Source organism: Camelus ferus, chromosome 10 (genome assembly GCF_009834535.1).
Source record: "Camelus ferus isolate YT-003-E chromosome 10, BCGSAC_Cfer_1.0, whole genome shotgun sequence".
Lineage (NCBI taxonomy): Eukaryota > Metazoa > Chordata > Mammalia > Artiodactyla > Camelidae > Camelus > Camelus ferus.
The window spans coordinates 53,603,438-53,624,399 of NC_045705.1; the positions used below are offsets into that span (position 1 = coordinate 53,603,438).

Consider the following 20,962-nt stretch of genomic DNA (forward strand, 5'->3'; position numbering starts at 1 on the left):
GGGGCAGCCCCCCAGACCTCAGTGGGAATCCCAGGAAAGCACCTCAGGCAGGCACCTCACAGGCAGTGCTGGGTCTGCAAGAGCTGAAGGGTCTCCTCTCCCTGCAGCTCCCTTGCCCTCCCTTCCCTTACCCTGCCCAGTGGCTAGCAGGTGGGCCCTGGCTGTTTCAAGAAGCAGGCAGGACCCAGCAGCTGGCTAGGCCAAGCCTGCCTGGAGGGTCCCCTTCTTGTGTCTGGAGAACACATTTAAAAGTTTGAATTCAAAATTGATTTTGAAGGGCCCTAATCTCCGATCCCCTGGCGCTCACGGTGTGTCTGCAGCTCCTGCCAGACTCTCGTTTTCTGGTTCAGCGCGTTGGTGCTCGCGTCCCTGATGCTGTGAAATTGAGACTCGTCTGAGAATCCGTGCCCTCCTCCTCCTCTGGAGATTGCAGGCCCCTTGGGAGCCCTGTTTCATTACATGGGTGACGCGGGCTTTGCGGGTACCCAGGGAGCAGCTGAGTTGCTGTCTGGGGAAAGCAGCTTCCAGACGCTTCCCCGCTGGTCCCCACAGCTGTGCAGCTCCAAGAAGCATCCTGCCAAAGGACCTAGGGGCTGGCTCCAGCAGCCCAGGATGGGATGGGGCTTGGGGGAGGCTACAGATAGAGAAAGGCTTGGACCTGGGGTTCTTCTGTAGCAAACTTCAGGGGCTTTTTCCTCCACTGGCCCCCAGAGGCTCAGACTAGGCCCAGAGGGAGGAATGGCTGCATCTTTAAGTCAAGAGGACCCTCAGGTGGAGAGTTGGAGGCGGGGCTAGGTCTGTGCCAGGGAGGAGGGGTGCCCAGGCCACAGATGCAAAGGGAAAGACTGAGCTGCTGAGGGTACACAGATGCCTGCGCTCAACCCCCCGAGCCCCTGAGAGTTAGGATGGAGTATTTACGCACAAGGGGAGGCACAGAGAGTTTCATTCCTCATGGGTCTGCAGGGGCCGAAGGACAGGATTGCTGTCTCTTCATCTAAGGGGTAGATAGTATATTTGCACAAGAGCAGTCATTTCTCAGCTGGAGCCCTGGGATGGTCCTCTCCACATTCCAGATTGTGGCAGGCGGGACCTAGGGAGCACCACACAGTTGGACCTGCATTTATTTCTTAGAGCTGCATGGCTACAGGTGTGTGGTGCAGGGCAGCCAAGCCTGATTATGGCTCCATCTCTGGGGAGCCTACCTATCTGCATCAGCCCACTCTGGCCAGCAGACTCTTGCCAATAATATCTGCATAGATTCTGCTCAGTCTCTTCATTCATTAACTGAACTGATGGTTCAGAAGTGACCACTATGAGGCCTAAAAGTGACCACTATGGGGTTCACGGTGGTGAACAAGAGAGACAGGCCCCCAAAATAGGCCTTCATGGGGCTTACATTCTTATGAGAGAGACCACTCATTTTTCTTAGGTAAAATCACAAAAAAAGTAAAATAATTATAAACTGTGATAAAAACTCAGAAGGAAATGACTGGGGAGTCATTTAAATAAGGAGGTCAAGGCTGGCCTGTCTGAGGAGATGACATTTAAGCTGAAGCCCAAAGATAAGAAGGAGCCAGCCACACAAAGAGACAGGGAAGAGTATTCTACAGAGGGGGAAACAGCATGTACAAAGGCCCTGAGGCAGGAGGGAGATCTGGAGTGAGGTGGAAGCACCTGGTGGGGTGAGGAGGGGGGTTTTGGGGGAGGAGCCAGACCACATGAGGATAGTACAGGCTTGATGAAGAATGTGGATGTTATTCCCAGCCCACTGGAAGTTCAGGAAGGGTGTCAAGCTGAGCAGTGGCCTGATCTATGTTTTGGAAGATTTCTTCAGCTGCTATATGAAGTTGGATTGTGGATCCTAGATACAAGAAGCCAGTGGGGGGCTTTGCTGATAGTTCAGTGAAAGATGGTGGTGGCTCTGGAAATGGAAAGAAGCAGGTGGGATGGGGATCAAGCAGGGCTGAGGGGATGTGGATGATGGAAGATCTGAGGATGACTCTGAGTTTCTGGCCTGAGCACCTGGGTGGATGACGGTGTTAGGACTGTGACGGGAAGTCTGGGTAAAGATACCAGTTTTGGGGAGGAGATATAGAATCCTATTTTGGATCTGCTGTCTTCTAGTTATGTCTAGGGCTTTACAGAGACAACCTAAGAATGAGAAGAGAGGGCCTGCACCTGCGCTGGATGTAACTGTGCGGTTAACTTCGGCATCATTCCCCTGATAAAATCCAAAGAGCACATGCAGTTCTGATGTTTCAAAGTGCCCTTCAGATACCGTTTGCACCTGCCCCCATGTCTCTTGGTACATCATCCAAGCCCCCTTCAGGTTCTCGACTGGGTCCCCTAAAGCCATTGCCCAACTGTGGGCTGTGCTGGGCTCAGCTTCCATCAGCAGCAAAAACCCAAAAAGTGTGTGTGGAAACCCCTCAGCCCTTCCACCTCCCCACACAGGAAGGTCCCTGCAAGCTGGGGCTTCAGGACACACGGTTCCTCTGGAGGTTTGCCTCCACCAGAACCCACTGCGGAAATGCCTACTGCTTCAGACTCCTGCCCAGGAAGTAGTTCCTCTGGAGGTTACAGCCCTGCAAGGGGTGTTTCCGAGCAGCCTTCTTTTGGCGGGGTCCCAGCAGAAGTTCACTTGCCCACTGGCTTAGGAGGAAGATGGCACAACGCAGCCTCTGGAGAGAGCTGGAACGGGGTGGGGTGCTTCCTGGCTCGCAGCCCAGGTCCAGGGCCCTGCTTGGCTACTCACAGGACACTCTTGGGCAGGTTGTGTGATTTCTCTGATCTCAGGGGCATGATGAGGGTGAGCATGAGTGGGTTTAAAGCGTTTGGCATGCAGCAGGCATTCAGCATGGGATGCTATCCTGTGGTCAGACGCAGCTGCGGTGGCTGCCGACGTTTGGGGTCACAACTGGACAGTGCTTTCCTTGAGCCTCTACCATGGTAGACTGTGGGGACCAGGAGGAACTTGGCTCTTCAGAGAAGGCACGCCTTGCTAGACCCCCTTTAAATTTCCTGCCCTCAGCCGAGCCCTTCTCCGGGCCCCCTTTCCTGACCCCTTCATGCACATAAAGCCCTGAGTTATTGATGGGCCCCTCACATTTGTGGCTCTAGGTCTGGAGCCCCCAACTCTCTCCTTACAGCACAGCCCTTCCCGTTGAGACTACTCTGTCCCTCTCAAGGCTGCAAAGCAAGCATCTCAGCTCTGCCTCCAAATGGCCTTCCTGCTCCTTTCCCAGCCCCTTTGTCCTTAGATTTTTGGTTCATGCCCCCTTTCTGGCCCTGCCAGAAGCCCTTTCAAGATCCCACTGCAGCTGCAGCTTCTGAAGGACCAACAGGTGAGACACAATGGCTTGTGACCCACCAAAGCAGGGACCAGTGCCCTGTCTGGGCCATCATTCCTCCTGGTCTTAGCCCAGACCCTTCTCTAAGCATGTCCCCCAGGCTCCCACCCTAGCATCATCTGTGTCTAGGCTGCACAGGAGAACCCAGATGCTGCCCCCACAAACCTTCTTTACCTGGGCTGTTCAGGGAGGCCACAGGGTGTGTTCTGGGTGAGAACCTGAACTCTGGAGCCTGGCCTACCAGGGCTCCAGTCCCCACCCTGCCGCCTTCCAGCTGTGTGACCTCGGGTAAGGGCCTGAACCTCTCTGGGCCTGTTTCCTCCTCTGTTGAATGGGGAATCATTTAGTGCATCAGGATTAATATTAGGATTCACTGAGACAACAGCTGTAGCGAGCGCTGGGTGAACAGTGGGTTTTGAGAAGAGGAATATGACGTCCGGACCGAGGAGTCTTTGTCTTAGTCTTTTCGTTGTTGTTGAGGTATAATGTATACGCAGTAAAGGGCACAAGTCTCAAATGTTCAGTGCAGCGTGGTTTCCCACATGTATGCACCCATTTAAACATGACCCAGATCCACCCAAGACAGAAGACATTTCCAGGGCCTCAGCAGGCCTCCTCACACCTCCTGCCAGGTGATAACTCACCCCTTTATTCTGACCTCCATCACCCTGGATCTGGTTTGCCTGTTTTGGAATTACGTATAAGTAGAATGATGTGGTGTGTACCTTTCAGTGTCTGGCTTCTTTCACTCCACGTTACACTGTCTGATTCATCCATGCTGTTGTGTGCCTCCGTGAATCTTTCATTTTCATTGCTGTGGCCTCTTCCATTGGATGACCATAGCGTGGTTTATTATCCGTTCGCTGTTGATGGACACCTGTGTTGTTTCCGTTTGGGGCTGTTATGAAGAACACTGCTATGAACATCCTCACACACCTCTTTTAATGGCCATAAGCCCTCATTTCTGTTGGGCGCACACTTAGGCAGAAAATTGTTGCATCGTCAGACGTAGGTAAGTTTTCTTGGCTGACTTTTTTAAGCTACTGTGTCAAGCACTGTTAGGAGTATCTCGTGTCTGTTATCTAATTTCATACTCCAAATAATCCTTTAAAGCGGGCTGTCGTCCTTTAGCAGGTGAGCGTATTGAGGCAGAGCAGGGAAGGGATGGAATCAGAATTCCAGCCAACGCCATCTGTCTGCAGGGACCACCCTGCCTGCCTCTTCTCCCGGACCCCCTGGAGGGGCACTGCCTGGGTCAAAGGGGCCAGTCCCCTGACTGTGCTGACTGCCACCCTGCCAGCCGAGCCCCCTTCCCCACCCAGCCTCCCTGACCTGCCCCAGCGGGGACTGGGAGGCCCCGGGAGCCCCACTTTCCTCTCTCATCCAGCCCAATGAGCAGGTGCCCGCAAGGGGTGCGCGGAGGGGCGGTAACGAGCGTGCTCTAGGTGGCTGTAGCTGCGCGGCTCAACAGTTGTTCTCGTTGGCTTTTGATTCCAAATGAGTAGGAAATGCTATTAGTTCAGGCCTCGCCTGGCGTGTGGCAAGGCCCTGGGATAGGAGTGCAGTGAGACGAGAAATTGTGGAGATAAAACCGGTGTGAAATGGAGGCCTTCTCACAAGGCTGGATGTGGCCGCGCGAAATGAAGTGACTTTGGAGAAAACGAGATTTAAAGAGATTCGGCAGAATTAGATTACAATTTCAAATTTCCTTATTAAACGGGATGGAGGCTGAGGAGGGGCCACTGGCTGGCTCTGTTTGGGATCCTTCTCTGCAGTTCCAGGCCCAGCCAGGGGTCCAGCCAGTTCCAGGCACCTTGCAGATGGCAGGGGCCCAAACCCCACCCCCAGCAGCTGACGTGGGTGTGACTTTTGTGGGACTGATCATTGCTGCTGCTCTGCATGGATCCATGTAGGCGAAAACTTGGGGCTCGTGCTCTTCCATTTCCTGTGGGAAAATGGTCACTGAGAACAAAGCACCAGGCCTCTCACTTGTGGGCTAGGTTCAAATCAGAGTTGTTGAGCTATAGTCCACTTTTTGGAAATGCAGTTTTTTAAAAGGCAGTAAACGTGCCTGTGATTATTCATGCACATGTGTGTATATTTATGTCACACCCATGCACGCACGTGCTTGGGTGCGAGGGTATGTCTTTTCATGCAGTTTACTGAGCACCTGTTATATGCTGGCCTGTGCGGCAGCCTGGAGTAAGACTGTTGTGGGGAGAACAAGCACACACGGTCCCACACCTGGACATAGTGTGCAATTACACGTACGTGTGAAAGTATATGTGCTCTTACGTAGGTTTGCATGTGTGACCTGCATCTGCATACCTCCTGTGTCTCCTAGTCGGTGTGATGTCTCCCACCCAGGTCTGCTAGCACCTCAGGGTGAGCAGCACCCAACCTGGCAGCAGAGCAGATGAGCCCAGTGGTTAGGCCCTGAAGACAGACTGCAGGGGTTCAAACCCCAGCTCTGTCTCATTCTAACTCGTGACCCATGACAAGTCACAGCCTTTCTGGTCCTCACTTTTCCCATTGTTAACATGGGAATAATCATGGTACCTGTCTCATAAGGCAGTTGTGAGCCAAGCCCTTAGAAGCTGAGCACTGCTAAGCGTTCCAGTGACATCTCTCTGCAGATTTCCCTTAGACCCTGAGAGAGCCCTGCCCAGGCTCCCTGTTTGCCCCCAGTGTAAGAGAGGGAAGCCCCAGAACTGTGCTGGGCAGCTGTGTTGTGCTGTGTGGGCACAAGCATGGAACCAAGACTGAGGCACATGGAGAGATGAGAAATCCCAAGGCCACACCTGTCTGTGCCCCCAGGGCTTCCCAGGGCACACAGGGACCTGCTGTGAGCTGCCCCCACCTAAGCTGTCACAGCAACCCCTTCTCCTCTGACTGGTCTTTGCAGCGCCCTGTTGGACAGACGGGGCTGACCTCCTGCACACATTTGCAGTGACCATTAGGCTGTCCTTTGGGTAAGGCCAGACTCCAGCCAGTTCCTGTGTGACTTTAACCACGGTGGCATATTCAAATCAGTTTATTTTCCTTAAAATGTGTCCATCACTGTCATAGGGACTTGAGATGGAGCTGTGACCAAGGTCATCTTTCCCCATGTGCTGAACGGGTGACACTAATCAGGGCTAACTATTGACTGCCAGGTCTGGCTAGTTCTAAATACTTCACTTGTATTAACTCCTGGATTCCTCACGGAAACTCTGTGAGATGAGTGCTGGTTTCATGTTCATTTTACAACAAAGAAGACTGAGACCGAGAGTTAAGTTCATACAGTCAAAGGTGAAAGGTGTCACACAAACCCAAATTGAAGGAAACTCCATAATAACTGGCCGCACTCTTCAAAAATGCCAGTGCCTTAGGGGGAGGGTACAGCTCAGTGGTAGAGCACATGCTTAGCATGCACGAGGTCCTGGGTTCAATCCCCAGTACCTCCATTAAAAAATAAAAATAAATAAATAAATCTAATTCCCCCCCCCTACAAAAAAATCTTAAACCAAATAAATAAATAAATAAATAAATAAATAAATAAATAAATATGCATATGCCAGTGTCTTGAAACACAAAGAAAAGCTTAGGAATCCCTCCAGATTTAAGTAGACTAAACCTGACAACTGAATGAAATGCATGATCCAGACTTTTGTTTTGCCATAAATGATATTATTGGGGAAAACTGATGAAATCTGAATGAGGTCTGTAGATTAGATAATGGTATTGGATCAGTAATCATTTCCTGGTTTTGATCATCATACTGCTATTATGTGAGAGAATGTCCTTGCTCTTCAGAAATATACACCAAGGTATTCGGGGTACAGGGGCTTCATGTCTGAAACCAACTCTCAAAGGAGTTAGGGAAAAAATTATAGGAAGGGAGTGGGGGAAGTGGATAAACAGGGAAGGATAAAACAAATATGGTAAAACATTCATATTTAGAGAATCAGGGTAAAGGGTACACAAGCATTCCTTCTTTTCTTGCAACTTTCCTGAAAGTGTGAAATGTTGTCAAGATAAAAAGTTAAAAGAACAAGAAAACAAGTGTCAGAACAGGGAAGGCATCCCAGAGAGCGTATTAACAATGCTACCAGCTCCTGTCTGCTGGTCCCATCTGGCTGCCAGACCCTGTGCCGGGCCCTCCTGTGCAGAACCTGATTCTCTCCTCAGCACGGTCTGGTGGAAGGAGACGAGGGTGGCCCCCATTTCACAGATGCACGTCAGAAAGGTGAAGGGCTTTGCGCCAGGTCCTCTGGCTACTTGGGCCTGTTCCCAGACTAGAAAGTAGGCTCTCTGAGTTCACAGGTCTGTGCTCTTAGCCTCAGCCCTACTGTTACCCTGACCTTCTGGGGGAAGAGTGCAGTGGGCAGGGTAAGGCATTCCTTCCTGGAGCAGTGGTGGAAGGAAAGCCCTGGGACAAAAGCAAACCGGATCCACTTGCAGGATGGAAAGGGATATTATTCCTGGATTCTGCAGGGAGCAGAGCCAGCAGTGCCAGGCAGGGCATACTGACATGTGGGAGGGGGCCTCAAATGCCAGGTGGAGTGGCCAGTGGTGGCCACAGTGGCTTCCAGCAGGGGAGCCGCAGGGCGTAACCTGGGGTTACCCGGGCCTGGATGGGGTGGGCATTCTGGGGAGGAGGACTGGCCTCGGAGGAGCTCACTGGAGGGTGGATGGGATGCTCCACAGCCAGCTCAGTGTTCTGTCTAAACTGGAGGCATCAGTGGGACCGGGAGCCAGTGGTCTTGGCAGTTTGGAGAAGTCCAAGTGCCGGGTCTGAGGGGTAGGCTGGCCTGGGATAGGTGGGCAGAAGTTGCTAAGGTCTTGGGTCTGGCCCGGCAGACCACTCTGGGGAGGGGTGCGGAAAATGCTGAATGACCTCTGGCAGTCCCTCCCGATCACCCGGACTGTCTGGCTTTTCCCCAGATTAAAGAGCTGAGGGTAAGTGTCTGGCAGCCAGATGAGTCAGACTGGGAGGCTGCCTCCTTCCACCATCAGCCTGCCCAGGGTGGAGGCGGTGTAGGGGTTTGGCCCATCTCCCCTCAGATGTCATCCCCCTCATACCCCCAGATTTGGGGGAACACATGGGCCGCGTGAATTGGTTTATTTTGCTGGGTCCCATGTGTGCGCCTAAGCGTGAGCCCACACACACATGCAGGGGCAAACGTTGCCCATTGTAAAATATCAGTGTTTTCATGGGTGAGTAGTAATTACTGGGTAATGCTTTAAAACCTTTCCTGAAGGAGCGCAAAGCTGGTTTTTTCTAAAGTCAGGAGTACATTAAAAGGATTACCATGTAGATTTGATTTTTAGATAACACTAAAATGGATCCCAAATGGACTTCAGCAAAGGGATGCTATCTCCTTAATGGAAAGTGCATGGCCCGAGGCTCAGCTCCCAGAGCGGGGCAGGGGAGGGAGGGAGGGAGGGAGGGAAGGGGTGTCTGCAGGGCCGACTGGCAGGCTGGGTGGAGGCTGGGGAGGCAGAATAAGGAGGGAGAATCTGGACCCTCTGGGGAGCATCCCGCTCTATATGGGGAGAAAGAGATTATAGATGCCCCCCCATAAAGCCCCTTCACCTTTCCAGGAGTGTTTTCAAGTCTCCTGGACTAGCCCAGTAAGAGCATACAATGTGGGTGTTCCGTAAAGAAGGAAGGGGTAAGTTTGACTTCTCCCAGGACCTCAGCCTTTCCAGGCAGAAAGCTTAAAGTACCCTGATGCCCTGGGACCTCCTCAGCCAGACTGGCCCTGGTGTTCAATGTCTCAGTGGATGTCAAGACACTGGCAGAAGCCACATGGCTTCTTAAGAGTTCTCCATGGGCCAGGAGCATAGTCCAGCACCCTAGAGCAGGGTGTGCAGGCTTTACAGAGCACCTGCTGTGTGCCAGGCCCAGCCTGGGGGACCTGCGGGAGCATGTGGCTTTGTTCCTTGTGGCCTCCCTGGGTCCTCTAGGTGGCCGGTCCCACCGGTGATGGAATTGCCAGCTACCACGTGGTCCATAGTCCTGCAGGCTCAGCCTACCCAGGAGCCAAGCCAGATGGAAGATAGAGCAGCAGGACAGACACTCCTAGTGCTCCTTCATTTGGGGGAATAAGGTAGTGGGCCAGCTATATCCCCTGAGTAAGGATGTTCCCAGCCACTCATGCCCCTGCCAGCAATAGCACAAGTATAGAGCCCTGGGAGGGCTCGGGACTGCCGGGAAGGGAGCCAGGCATGCTGCCAGCCCAGAAGAGCAAGGGGAAAATCAGCCTTGAGGGGACTAGATAGAGGCTTGGCCTGAGGTTTTCCAAACAAATTCATATGCATAGCAATGCTGGCTGGGCACTCCCTCCACAGCCCCAGGACAGTAGTTTTCCCCTGGGAGCCCTCAGACCTCCCCATGTCAGCTCTTTGAACCCCTCCCCCACTTGCTGTCTGTGGCCAGGCCTTGGAAGGAGCCCCTCAGGGCCCCCTTGGCTTTCAGGGATGCCTGCCCCCCAGCTGGCCTCAGTGGACGACTCAGCTCTGTGACAGGGCAGGCCCTGGTCGGAGGAGACACAGGCAGGCCTAGGGACAGAGTCATCCTGAGCCCCATCGCTCTCTCAGACCAATTAACCTTTATAGCTGCATTAAGGAAATTAGGCAGTGAACTTCCAAGCTAACAGATGGGCCCTGCGGGGACTGGAGGCAGGAGGAAGGAGCAAGCCCATGGCAGCCCGCTCTGCGTCCTCCCGGCCCTCACCTGTCCTGCTGCTCCTGAGTCCCAGAGAGCCACCCCATCTCCAGGAGAAGTCTGAGGAGGCTGTGAGGCTGAGAAAAAGCATAGGAGGAAGGAAGGACCCCAGGGGCTGGCTTGATCAGTGGCTTACACCAGCCCCTTGGACCGCCTGGGCCTCAGCTTTGCCATCCATAGAATGAGAGCATTTGCCTGTAAGAACTCTGAGGGCCCCTCTGACCTGACATCTGTGGATTCAGAGCCAGAGGTCCTTTGGAAGCCGGTTCTCCCCTGAAGCCTGAGGAAGGGTCACAACCTGGAAGAGGGAAGGGAAAGGAAGCAGCTCAGACCCTGGGCTAGGAGAGTGGGGGGGGGGGGGCAGGAAGGAGAGGAGGGGTGCCAGGGGCTGGGAGCTGAACCCAGAGCCTTGGAGACTACAGGGTTCCTTTGGAGACAATGGGCCCAAGAGGAGGGCAGGCTTCAGGAGCTTGCTGGAAAATCAAGGAGGCACTAAGGAGCAAGCTGTTCCCTCCAGAGGTGCCCCCTGCCTCCACCTGGGCCTTGGTCAGGGAAAGACCACGCCAACCCCCACCACCTTTATGAGGAGCTCTTAGACAAGTCTCACAGGCAACCCTGCTGTCCAGCCGGGCTCTGAGACCCTGCACTTCCCTCCAAGCCTGATCTCCACTACACGCAAGCCTCAGGGCTTCCGTGGATGTCTAGGCTCCTACACGACATCTGTCCCCACCTCCTTCTCAACTGCCCCTCCCTGTGGCCTCAGAACTGGGGGCCAGGAGCCTGTGCCTCTGTGCAGACATGCCCACGCCTGCACGCTGTGCCTGTGTGCATGGGGTGCCCGTGATTGTGCACACTGGCCTTCTGGGAGGTCTGCCCCTCCCCCTGCTGAAGGCCATGCCAAGAGTCCTGCCCTTTATACTTGCCGCTTCCTCGTATGTTGGGAAGCTCACATGGCTTTAGGAGAGGGCCAGCGTCTCAGAGATTCTTATCCTGCTAGGAGGAGTACAGATGCAGAGGCACAGAACTTCCCCTCCCTCAAGCAGGCCAGGTAGGAAGTTTGAATCTAGCTAGAAACACTCCTAAAGAGAGCCCCAACTAGGCGAGGCCCAGCTACCTCCCTGCGCACACCTGCCAGGAGCTGCTGAGCTCCTGGTCCACCCGGGAGTATCATACCAGCATCTCGCTTTCTTCTTGACGCCTCCGCAGTTCTACGTGAATAGACCACGAGGCTGTAGCCTGATGTACTGGGTTAAAATGGTCCAGCACACAGCAGTGTGAAGATGTCTTGAAGTGGAAAAAGATTCTGGAGCTCTAGGGGACCCCAAGCCCATGGCGAAAGACCACTCTTAGGGCTGCCGAAAGAGCCAGTGGGATGGTAGCTGCATGAGAAGACCTCAGGCCTGCTGTGGCTAGGGGGCAGAGCCTTGGGGCTCATTGTGTGTCCTGCAGCAGAGCAGGCGCGGGGCTCCTGCAGCTTCTGGAGGGACCATCACAGGACAGAGGAGGAGGCCATGCCAGGCAGCCCACAAGACAGGACCCAGGGCCAGGGGAGGTGGTTGCTGGGGAGACAGTGAGGGCTCCTGGGAACCCCAGCCCTGGAGGGTGCAGCAAAGAAAAGCAGAGGGATGTGCCCCAAGACCAGGAGTCGGGGGGCCCGCCGTGTCCATATGTCTGTCCTCTGTCCATCTGTAGGTGTGCCGATGCTCTCCGTCCAGCCCAAAGGGAAGCAGAAGGGCTGTGCGGGCTGCAACCGCAAGATCAAGGACCGCTACCTGCTGAAGGCCCTGGACAAGTACTGGCACGAGGACTGCCTCAAGTGTGCCTGCTGCGACTGCCGCCTGGGCGAGGTGGGCTCCACCCTCTACACCAAGGCCAACCTCATCCTATGCCGGCGTGACTACCTGAGGTGAGCTGCCCCCCCCTCCCCATCTGCACCCCCAGCCCTTCCACTCAGAAAGCCCCTCCTTCAAGGTCAGCGCGCCTCTGCCTGCTGTAGCCCCAGGACCCCGTCTGCACTCATCCCCGCCCCTGCCCTGCCCTGCCCCTTGGACTCGGTGCTCAGCCTGGTTCCTGGGCAGGCCTTTGTAGCCATTGGGCACCTGAGAGAAGCTTCCCAAGGGCACTAGCCGGGCTCTGGCCCTGTCTTTGCCCAGGGTGGGCACTTCTGACCCACCCTGTCCCTGGAATCTGGGAAGGGATGCCTTGGAGGGGCTTCTAGGAGCAGGTGGGGAAGCATTGACTTCCCTGGGCCCCTCTGGCCTGATGAAGTCTCCTTCTCAGTCTCCCCAATGCCCAGCTCCCCTACTTCCAGCTGGGCCCTAGGATTAGACAACCTCCCAATGCCTGGGAGATAACCAGACCCTAGAAAAAGAACCGCTGATGTTGGAGCTTAAAGACCTGGGTTTGAATGAGTTCAGAGCCTCTTGGCTCCTAATCTCCCCCAGCCTCAGTTTACCCTTCTGTGAATGGTGAAAAGGCTACCACTTCCCTGCAAGGCTCCATCCCACCCTCCCCCGCAACCTGGATCCTACTCCCTGGGGCTGCCTCCCCCAATTAACCCTCCCTTAGGCCGTCTGTGACATCAGCGAGGTTGGAAGGAGGCCACGAAGCGGGAGGCTTGGCTGAGACCCAGCATCTGCATTTGGCTCCCTTGCCGGCTGCTGGGTGGCTGCCGGGCCTTGCGGCAGGCCCATCGCATTAATTAATAGGTCGGGGCCAGGACTTGGTGGGGCTCCCTCTGCTCAGGACTGGCCATGTTGGGGAAGAGGGAGGGGTTAGCAGCGGAGGCTTCCCTGTTTCCCCAGAGAGCCTAAGATTTACCTGCCTGCACCTTCTCTGTTAACTTCTGCCTTTTGCCAGAGTTGGTTTTTTTTTTTTTTTTGGTGGTTCAGTAAACCACGATGTGTGTCTCAGTGTCCCTGGCTGGGGCTGGAGGAGAGATGTGGAACCAGGGGGAGGGGTTAAGGCTATTTCTGGGGACTCACCCCTCAATGACCTGGAAGGGACCTCCAAGTCTGGAGTTTAGGATGTCACCTGGGGGCCGAACCTACTAGATTGAGGGGAGGCGACAGACCCCGTGACGAGACCGACAGGACTTCAAGATGGGCTTGTGAGCAGAGCCCAAGCACTCTGGTCCCTTCCAGCTACTAGAGCCTGAAGATATTTTCCTGGGCTCTGGCAGAGACCAAGGAATGACTGGGGCCAGGTAGGCCAGTGGCCCGGGGTGGAAGTGGGGCTTCCTTGAGCAGCTCAGCCCCAGAGAATGGCTGTCCAGAACCTGTTCCCTCTGCGGACACTGCTCATTGGACTGGTGGCAGGAAAGGCCCCTCTTGGCAGGCAGATGCTGTGGTCCAGCCTTTGTCTGCTTTAATCTGAGCCACCAGGCAGCTCAGGCCGATGAATAATGGAGCCAAGCTCATCTGCAGGCGCCTGAGCTTGAGCTGGACAAATCAGGGATTAGAGGGCCTCCCACCCACCTCTCAGCCCCCTTGCCTCACTTGGAGCTTGCTCTGCTAGTGTGCAGAAAGGAAGCAAGGAGGAGCCAGGCTGGCTCAGACCACTGGAACGTCCAGCCAAGGACTGGCCCGTATGGGGAGGGAGGGATCTCCCTGTCCTTAGAGCTTTGCAACCAGCAGCTAAAAGGAGGGGTGCCTGCCCCAAAGAGGCATCGTGCCAGATGTCCTTGGAACTTCCTTTTGGCATCAGTACTGTTTTAGAAGCATCTTTGAACAGGATCATCTGGTCTGGCACCCCCATTTTAAAGAGGGATTAACTGAGGTCCAAGAAGAGGAAAAAGGGAGTTAGGCAAGTCACACCATGAGTTAGTAGCAGAAAAAGACCACCCCAGAAAGTTGCCGTCAGGATGAAATGAGTTGATCTTTGGAAAGCCCTTTGAACAGTGCCTGGCACATGCCTACACACTGTGTAGGCATTTAATAAAGGAGTTGTGACTGAGTTTACAGAAGTTTTCACAAGCCTGTGAAGGATGTATTTTAATCCCCATTTTACAGTTGAAATAAATGAGGCTCAGAGAGACTCGGTGACTGGCCTAAGGACACATAGCCCATGATCGGCAGACTACCTCTAAATTCAGGCTTGTATGCCCTTGCTCAGGGCCCAGCCTAGTGTTCTTCTGGTGTAGGCAGGTGGGGCCCTGGGTGGAAGCAACTCCCCTGTCCCCCCTAGCTCCCTGGCAGGCCCCTGAACCCTCTGCACCCTTCCCTCTGCAGGCTCTTCGGCACCACAGGAAACTGTGCCGCCTGTAGCAAGCTGATCCCAGCCTTCGAGATGGTGATGCGGGCCCGGGACAACGTATATCACCTCGACTGCTTTGCCTGCCAGCTCTGCAACCAGAGGTGAGTGCTCGACTATAGCAGACCCAACACACTCAGCAGACCCCAGCTGGCACCTGCTGCCACAAACCAAGGGTCCCATGGAGGCGTGCATGCAAATGTGGGTTCTGTGTGTGTGTGTTGTTTGAGCGTGTATATGCATGTGTGTGTTTTATGTATACCTGACCCCTGGAGCCATATGTGTGCACTCCAATACCTTACATGCATGTTTGGAGAGAGTACAGCTCTGTGCGAATGTAATGGATGGGGCCAAGCATGAACTGTGTGCACAGTACGTGTCATGTCCATGCGTGTATTTTTAAATGCCCATGTACCAAGAGGGTCTTGGTGTGCTGTATGTGCATGATGAGTGAGTATTCCTGTGCATGCATGTTTTAAATGTGCATATACAAGGGTTCTGTGTGCATGCCCTGTGCCCTGTGTGTGTAGGTTCTGGTGAGAAGGGTTCCCAGACCTGGAAGGTGAAATTCCCCTGGGGAACGGTCACTCACTCCTGCGATTCTGGTTCCAGCCCAGCCTTCTTTCTGGTCTTTTGGCCCCTACTCTGTGCCCCTAGTCCTGTGGGAGGCCCCAGGGAACTAAGGATCCAGAGCCCTTCAGCCCTGGCTGGGGTCTGAGCCCCAGAAGACAGGCCCTTATCTCAGGAGTCCCCAGTTCAGGAAGGAGCTCATACAAGTGTTCCCAGAGGGTGAGGTCCAGAGGGACCTGCAGGGAACACTGCTTTGGCTGGGACTCTGCCCAGACCTGCTGCCAGGAGGGCTTGGTGAAGTTGCAGTGCCACCTGGTGGTTGAAGTGGGATCTTCTGGGACTGTGGCTGTGACCCTGGGGTCCCACTAAAGGCCTCAGACACCCTGAGGACATCTTTGAGAGGGGGAGCTGAATCCTCCAGTACTTGAGAAGGACTGGGAGGGGCAGGGGGGCAAAGCAGGGCCTTCTTTGGATAGGAAAGAAGATGGCGGGACAGAGTCACCTCCTCCTGGAAGGATGCTCTAGGAAGCCCACAGCACAGGTTCTGTTTAGAGGAAGATTGCCCTTCACTGAGCCACTTCCTTAAGCTGGGGAGGGGAACAGAGGGTTGGGAAAGTGAGCCATTTTATCCCTTCCTCCTTCCGCATCTCCACCTCCCCCCTCCCCCCCTCTTGGTCTTGTCCTGTTTCTTTGTCCTTCTCTTTCTCCTTCTCTGGGACTGGGATACATTATTCCTACACCTTCCCACCAACTCCATCCCTGCCCCCACCTCCATGAGAGCCCTGGCTATGGAAGGCCTTGGCCCAGGCTTGTCTGTCTGTCCTACACCCTAGGCTGCAGGGCCTGGCCGAGGGCTGGGCTGACCCAGAGTGACTGACCGTGTTTGCCATGAGACTTTCAGGGATCCCCTCTGGAAGGTTCAAGGAGCACACTCGCCAGGACCTCACTTCCCATATATCCACCTCCTGGGCTGGGCGAGGTCAGGTCTGGAGCCCCCACCATCCACTGGGACCCCTCCATGGCCTCTTTCTCTGCTTGGATTTTCTAGATTTTGTGTGGGAGACAAATTCTTCCTGAAGAACAATATGATCTTGTGTCAGATGGACTATGAGGAGGGACAGCTCAATGGCACCTTTGAATCCCAGGTTCAGTAACGCCCGGCACCTGGCCTCCAGGCCCATCTGCCCGCCTGCCCACCCGCCTGGCCAGCCAGCCACTCTCCTGCGGATTAGAACGCCTCCGTCCTCGATGGGTGGGACGGCCCTTCCTCCACCGCTGCCCGTCTGTGTGTGATCCCTCCTGGGGCCAGGCTGGGCCTGTACAGTCTGTCTTCTGTATATAAATGGGAACATTTATTTTATGAGAAATGTAATGCAATTTTATTACTGGCGTGGATTAAACTTATGAATGTTTCCGGGGAGGTTACTCTGCATTGATCGCATGACTGACACAGACTTCAGGCTTCTCCCTTTGGCTTGGGAGTGGCACGGGACCCTCCCTCTTAGTCCCCAGCAGGGAGGGGGCCCATGGAGCAGGGCATGGGTCTCCAGAGTGTGCTGCTGCCAAGCAGGGGAGCTGCAGGTGGGCTTTAGGGGGACGAAGTTGGGGGGAACAAAACAACCCCAAGCTCCTCCCACTCAGAAATGGGAACTGGGCTGTCGTCCCCCTCCCCGGCAGAGCATATACCCTGGCTCCTAAGATGAAGAGAGACAAGATGAAAATCTTCCTTCCTTGGGCTCCTATGTTACTTCCCTCCATTGAGAGCCCCCAGACTGCCCAGACAGGGACCCTGGTCTACCTCCATGGTAGGACCCCAAATCCTGAGCTCCCTGCCATGGGAGCACCATCCTTAAAACCCTCTTCACTTTCAGTGGGACAGACAGTGTTTGCTCTCTCCTCCTTGCAGCCTGAGCCCGACCTGGGACCCAGCTTTCTGCTCCTCTGGGTGAAAGAAAATGATCTTGTTTCACTGTAACTCAGTCCACATGGGCTGGAGACTCTCATTCATTCAGTTGGCAAACTTTAATCTACTCTGATTCAGCCCCATGCTGCAAGCACCAGACACGAGGATGAATCATGGATCACACACAGTCCGTGCCCTTGAGGAGGAGGGGGAAAGCCAGGAAAACAAACAGAGCACACCGCAGTAACGACACACACAACGGGAGACCTGGGACAGGCCGGTTCCCTGCAACAGATACAGGACCATTTGTGACGACTCCAGAGAGTCGGACAGAAAAGCCAATGGACACACAGTGAGATAGTTACATGCACTGGCAAGCAGGAGAGATGGACACGTGAGTAGATGGGTGTGGAGGCAGAGATAGGTTGAGACAGACAGACAGGAAGCCGGCAGGTGCTCAGACGGGAAGACACCCAGGCTGTTTTTCATCCAGTGGCTGAGCTAGGCTCACCCAGGGCAGCAGAGATACTGTCTTGGTCATGGCTGCAGCCACAGTGCCAAGCACCTAGCCTGGAATTGAAAAGGTATCACTGAACAGTATTAAGAAGAGAGCCTCCTTGGGTCCAAAGCCTAAACAGAGAAGGCTATATGAATAGGCTCCCCTCCCTACCCCACTCCCCACCACAGATCAGGCCACTCACTCCTCCTTCCCTGGGGGCTGTTTTTATCTTGGCCACAGAACAGACTCCTGAAGAAGTCGGCCCACAGCTTCAAGCTCTGCCTGCTCCTGGGCAGGGAACTGGCTTCCTGGGTGGAGCGGGGCTGCACTGAGACCTCACATCACCTGCCACCAGGCCTGCTCCTCCACTTGGGGTGAAGTGGAAGGAGGGCTGCGCTCTTACCAGCACTTAGAGGAGGCTACTGGTTTTGTGGCCAGCGGCCCAGTCCGTGGGAAGGGATCGCTAGAGCCAAGGATCTGGGGATAGGAATTCTCCACTTTGGGGCTTCCACCTTCTGTGAAGGAGCTGCACCTGTGTATGTGTGAGAGCACAGAGGCTGTGTTGGGTATTTATGAGTGAGTCTGGTGAGACTGGGGAGCTGTCGTCTGGATGTGACCGTGTGAGACTGTGAATGGGTTTGCGCGTGTGTGCTTGAGGCTGGAGTCGTAATGAGGAATTTTCCTCACACAACATGAACAAGTAAATTATTTCCCTGGACTGTAGCAGAGCTCCCAATGCCAAACTGTCCCTGGGCCCTTAGGCCTAGGATGGCTGTGCCCACACCAAGGACCTAACTCCTAACTTCAGAGTTTGCTGCAGATAAAGTTGTAACACAAGTTAATTACATGGTTATCGAGAGAGAACGGAGCCACTTGAATGCAGTTTCTGGGCAATTACAATTGTTTCCAACAGAGTTACCATATTGCAGCCATGAAATAACGTGTCATTTTGCAGTAATTATGTAATTAACTTGTCTCACACTCTAGGTTGCACAACAATTAATTCACTCACAATGAGATAGACTCAAGCAGCCAGGCTTTGAAAGCCCCCTAAGAGCAAAGCTGGCCTTTTAAGATGACCCCAGCCCCACTCTGCCCACCCCAGACCTTGCTGGGGGTCTTCCTCAGCTCAATATGTCATGGAACATTCCAAATCCAGCATCATGGCTCTGTTTTCTGCTGTCTCACCATCCTCATCCAAGAAACGGGGATGATCTGTTTCCCAGGACAGCCACAAGGCTGAGATCTACACTGTGAAGTGTTGTGTTCACATGAGCTAGGGTCACCATCCTGGACATCATGAAGTCCTGAGTAGGAGACCCCTTGCCCAGGAAGACCCATAGCAGTCCACAGCTGCCCCTGAGAAGAGGCCACTCAGGCCTTGTCTCCACAGGTGTGGAACCAATATTGGGGAGGGGAGGGAGCCAAAGAAGAGACCAATCTCTCTCTGTAGCAGAGCAACGGAGCTGGGGCTGGAATGGCTGCTGGGGGCCAGGGATTAGACACCTGGAGAGGGTTTGCAACCCCCACGGGAAACCCAGGAAGAGCCTGACCTCCCTTGTCTCCCTGGCCACTATGTAGGAAAAACTTGGTTAAGTGTAGGGCATGCATTGTTCCTACCTGTTTCTCCCTGAGGCTGTAACCCATGACAGAGGACTGGAGTTGGGGGGAGCCAGGGAGCACTGACCATGAACCCTTAGAGGCTGTAACAACTCAGTCCGGGGCTTGTAAGTGGGGAAGATGTGGAAGGTCTTGTTGCTGTGCACAAGTACCCTCTATGCCCAACCAGCCAATGGCACCCCATCTCCCCTCCTGCCTTCCTTGGTAGCCTGGTGTCAGAGATATTCTAACGAGGGGCCTGGGACCCATGGAACATGGCACCTGCTTATACCCCCACTCCTTGGTCTTAAGCTAGGCCACATAGTCTGTGTTTGGAAAGAAGTTTGATTCTAACCTTGACATTGCTGCAGGGCCCCCCACGAAACCTCACATAGGTCCCCTCTTCTCCTGGGCCTGGTCCCCAAAACTGTGCCCCACATCATGAGACACGTGCAAGCCGCGGATAGAGTCCATGTAAAATTCCTGCCTGGGGAATCTCATCCCTACATTCAGATAACTGCTCTCTCCCTTAAAGCTGTCAGAGATAGTCAAGGCCAGACTAAAGCTGGTGCTGAGTGATTCCCAGAACCACCCATCTGGGGATGCTGCCACCAGGCGGGGGTAGGTTCAGGAAAGAAGCTTTGTAGCTGCAACTGTGCATTAATTACTCTTGGTGAAAATTCCAGTGAGAGACTTTTCAGGGAAAGCATGAGTTCCTTGAGGGCTCAGGAGCCCTTCAGCTGTCTGTGGCACCCAGGGTGGGGGTCTGCATCCCCTCATTCTCCTGCTTTCTCTGCAGGCACAACTGGATTCCAGAGAGGAGCTGAGGCCAGGGGTTCCTCCCTGGGCTTGAATTCCAGACTCCTACCTTCTGGATCTCCTCTGTGAGCAGAGCAGGGAGCCCTGCTGGCGATGGAGTTTCCTATAGTTCCGTTAAGTCCAGTATTGTCTTCCAGAGTCTGAAGATGCTAAGGAACTGAAGCAGTTCCTGGGCCATTTCTCTTGTTCTTCCTTATCTCTGGTTGCACTTGGGGATCAAGGGGCTCTCCCCACAAGGGGTCTGAGGACTCCCCCAAATGACCCAGGCTTCCCTTCTCCCACCACCCTCCCCACCTGCCAGCACAGATCAGGGATCAGAGACAGCACACTCACCTGAGATAGAGGAAAAGAGAGACAGTGAGAGATGGGAGAGGGAATAAGAGAGCAGGGAGGAAGGGAGGAAAGGAGAGAGTAAGGAAAGGGAGGAGAAAAGGGGAGTGGGGGAGAGGATGGCAAGAGACGAGATGGGGTGAGGGTGGGAGAGAAGAGAGAGAGAGAATGGGCAAAGGGTCTGGGAAGAATCTTTTAACAGCAGGGAAGGTGTAGGGTGAGGGCAGCCATGGTGGCAAAGGGCAGTGTGGCACAGTGGTGGCATGTGGCCCAGGAGCCAGATTATGTGGGTTCCAATCATCACTCCTCTGCTTGGCAGCTGTACAGCCTTGGGCAGCTTACTTAGCTCTCATCTTACAGATGAAGAGTTTTCTCATCTTTACAAGGCGGGTGTTGGTGGTACCTCCTTCTCAGGGCTGCCTTGAGCACCAGCTGAGTTATCACACGGACAGCACTTACTCCCAGCTGTGACTGGCTCGTGGTAAACACCAGTCACTGCTGGGACATTCACTTTCTACAGCCAGCACTAGGTCAGCTGGCTCTGAGGCCTGGGCCCTCCCGCGGGAGGCCTTGGCTCCCCACGGCAGCCTCTAGCCTCACCCCACAGGCTGTTCCTGGGCATCGGGGTGTGCTCTCTGGAAAGGGTATTGCGCTCTGAGACCAGTGGGAAACGAGCTCAGTGAGCTTTCACGAGTGAAAACATGCCCAACCTGTTTGAGCCACCCCTCAACTCTATTAGGGAGGTGCTATTTTTATCATCCCTGTTGCTATGGGTCTATTATTATCATCATATCCATTTTACAGTTGAAGAAACTGAGGCTCAAAGAGCCATTCTAGTAAGTAGAAGAACCTGGATCTGAATTCAGCCCTCCAGATTCCATGCAGGCAATTCCCATGTGAAACTGATGCCTAGAGGCAGCCCCATGCAG

At 54.3% G+C, this 20,962-nt stretch overlaps 1 protein-coding gene across 2 annotated transcripts in view; it reads left to right on the forward strand.

Moving 5' to 3' along the window:
* Positions 1-16,303, forward strand: part of LMO1 (LIM domain only 1) — a 39,634-nt gene extending 23,331 nt beyond the window's left edge. The window contains exons 3-5 of one of the 2 annotated variants that reach the window (XM_032489103.1): positions 11,755-11,968; positions 14,292-14,417; positions 15,932-16,303. In XM_032489103.1, coding sequence (XP_032344994.1) covers positions 11,755-11,968; positions 14,292-14,417; positions 15,932-16,037 — 446 coding nt within the window. In that variant the 3' untranslated portion in view covers positions 16,038-16,303. The remainder of the gene's footprint in view (positions 1-11,754; positions 11,969-14,291; positions 14,418-15,931) is intronic. The other variant, XM_032489104.1, reaches the window with a different exon arrangement.
* Positions 16,304-20,962: the final 4,659 nt, after the last annotated feature.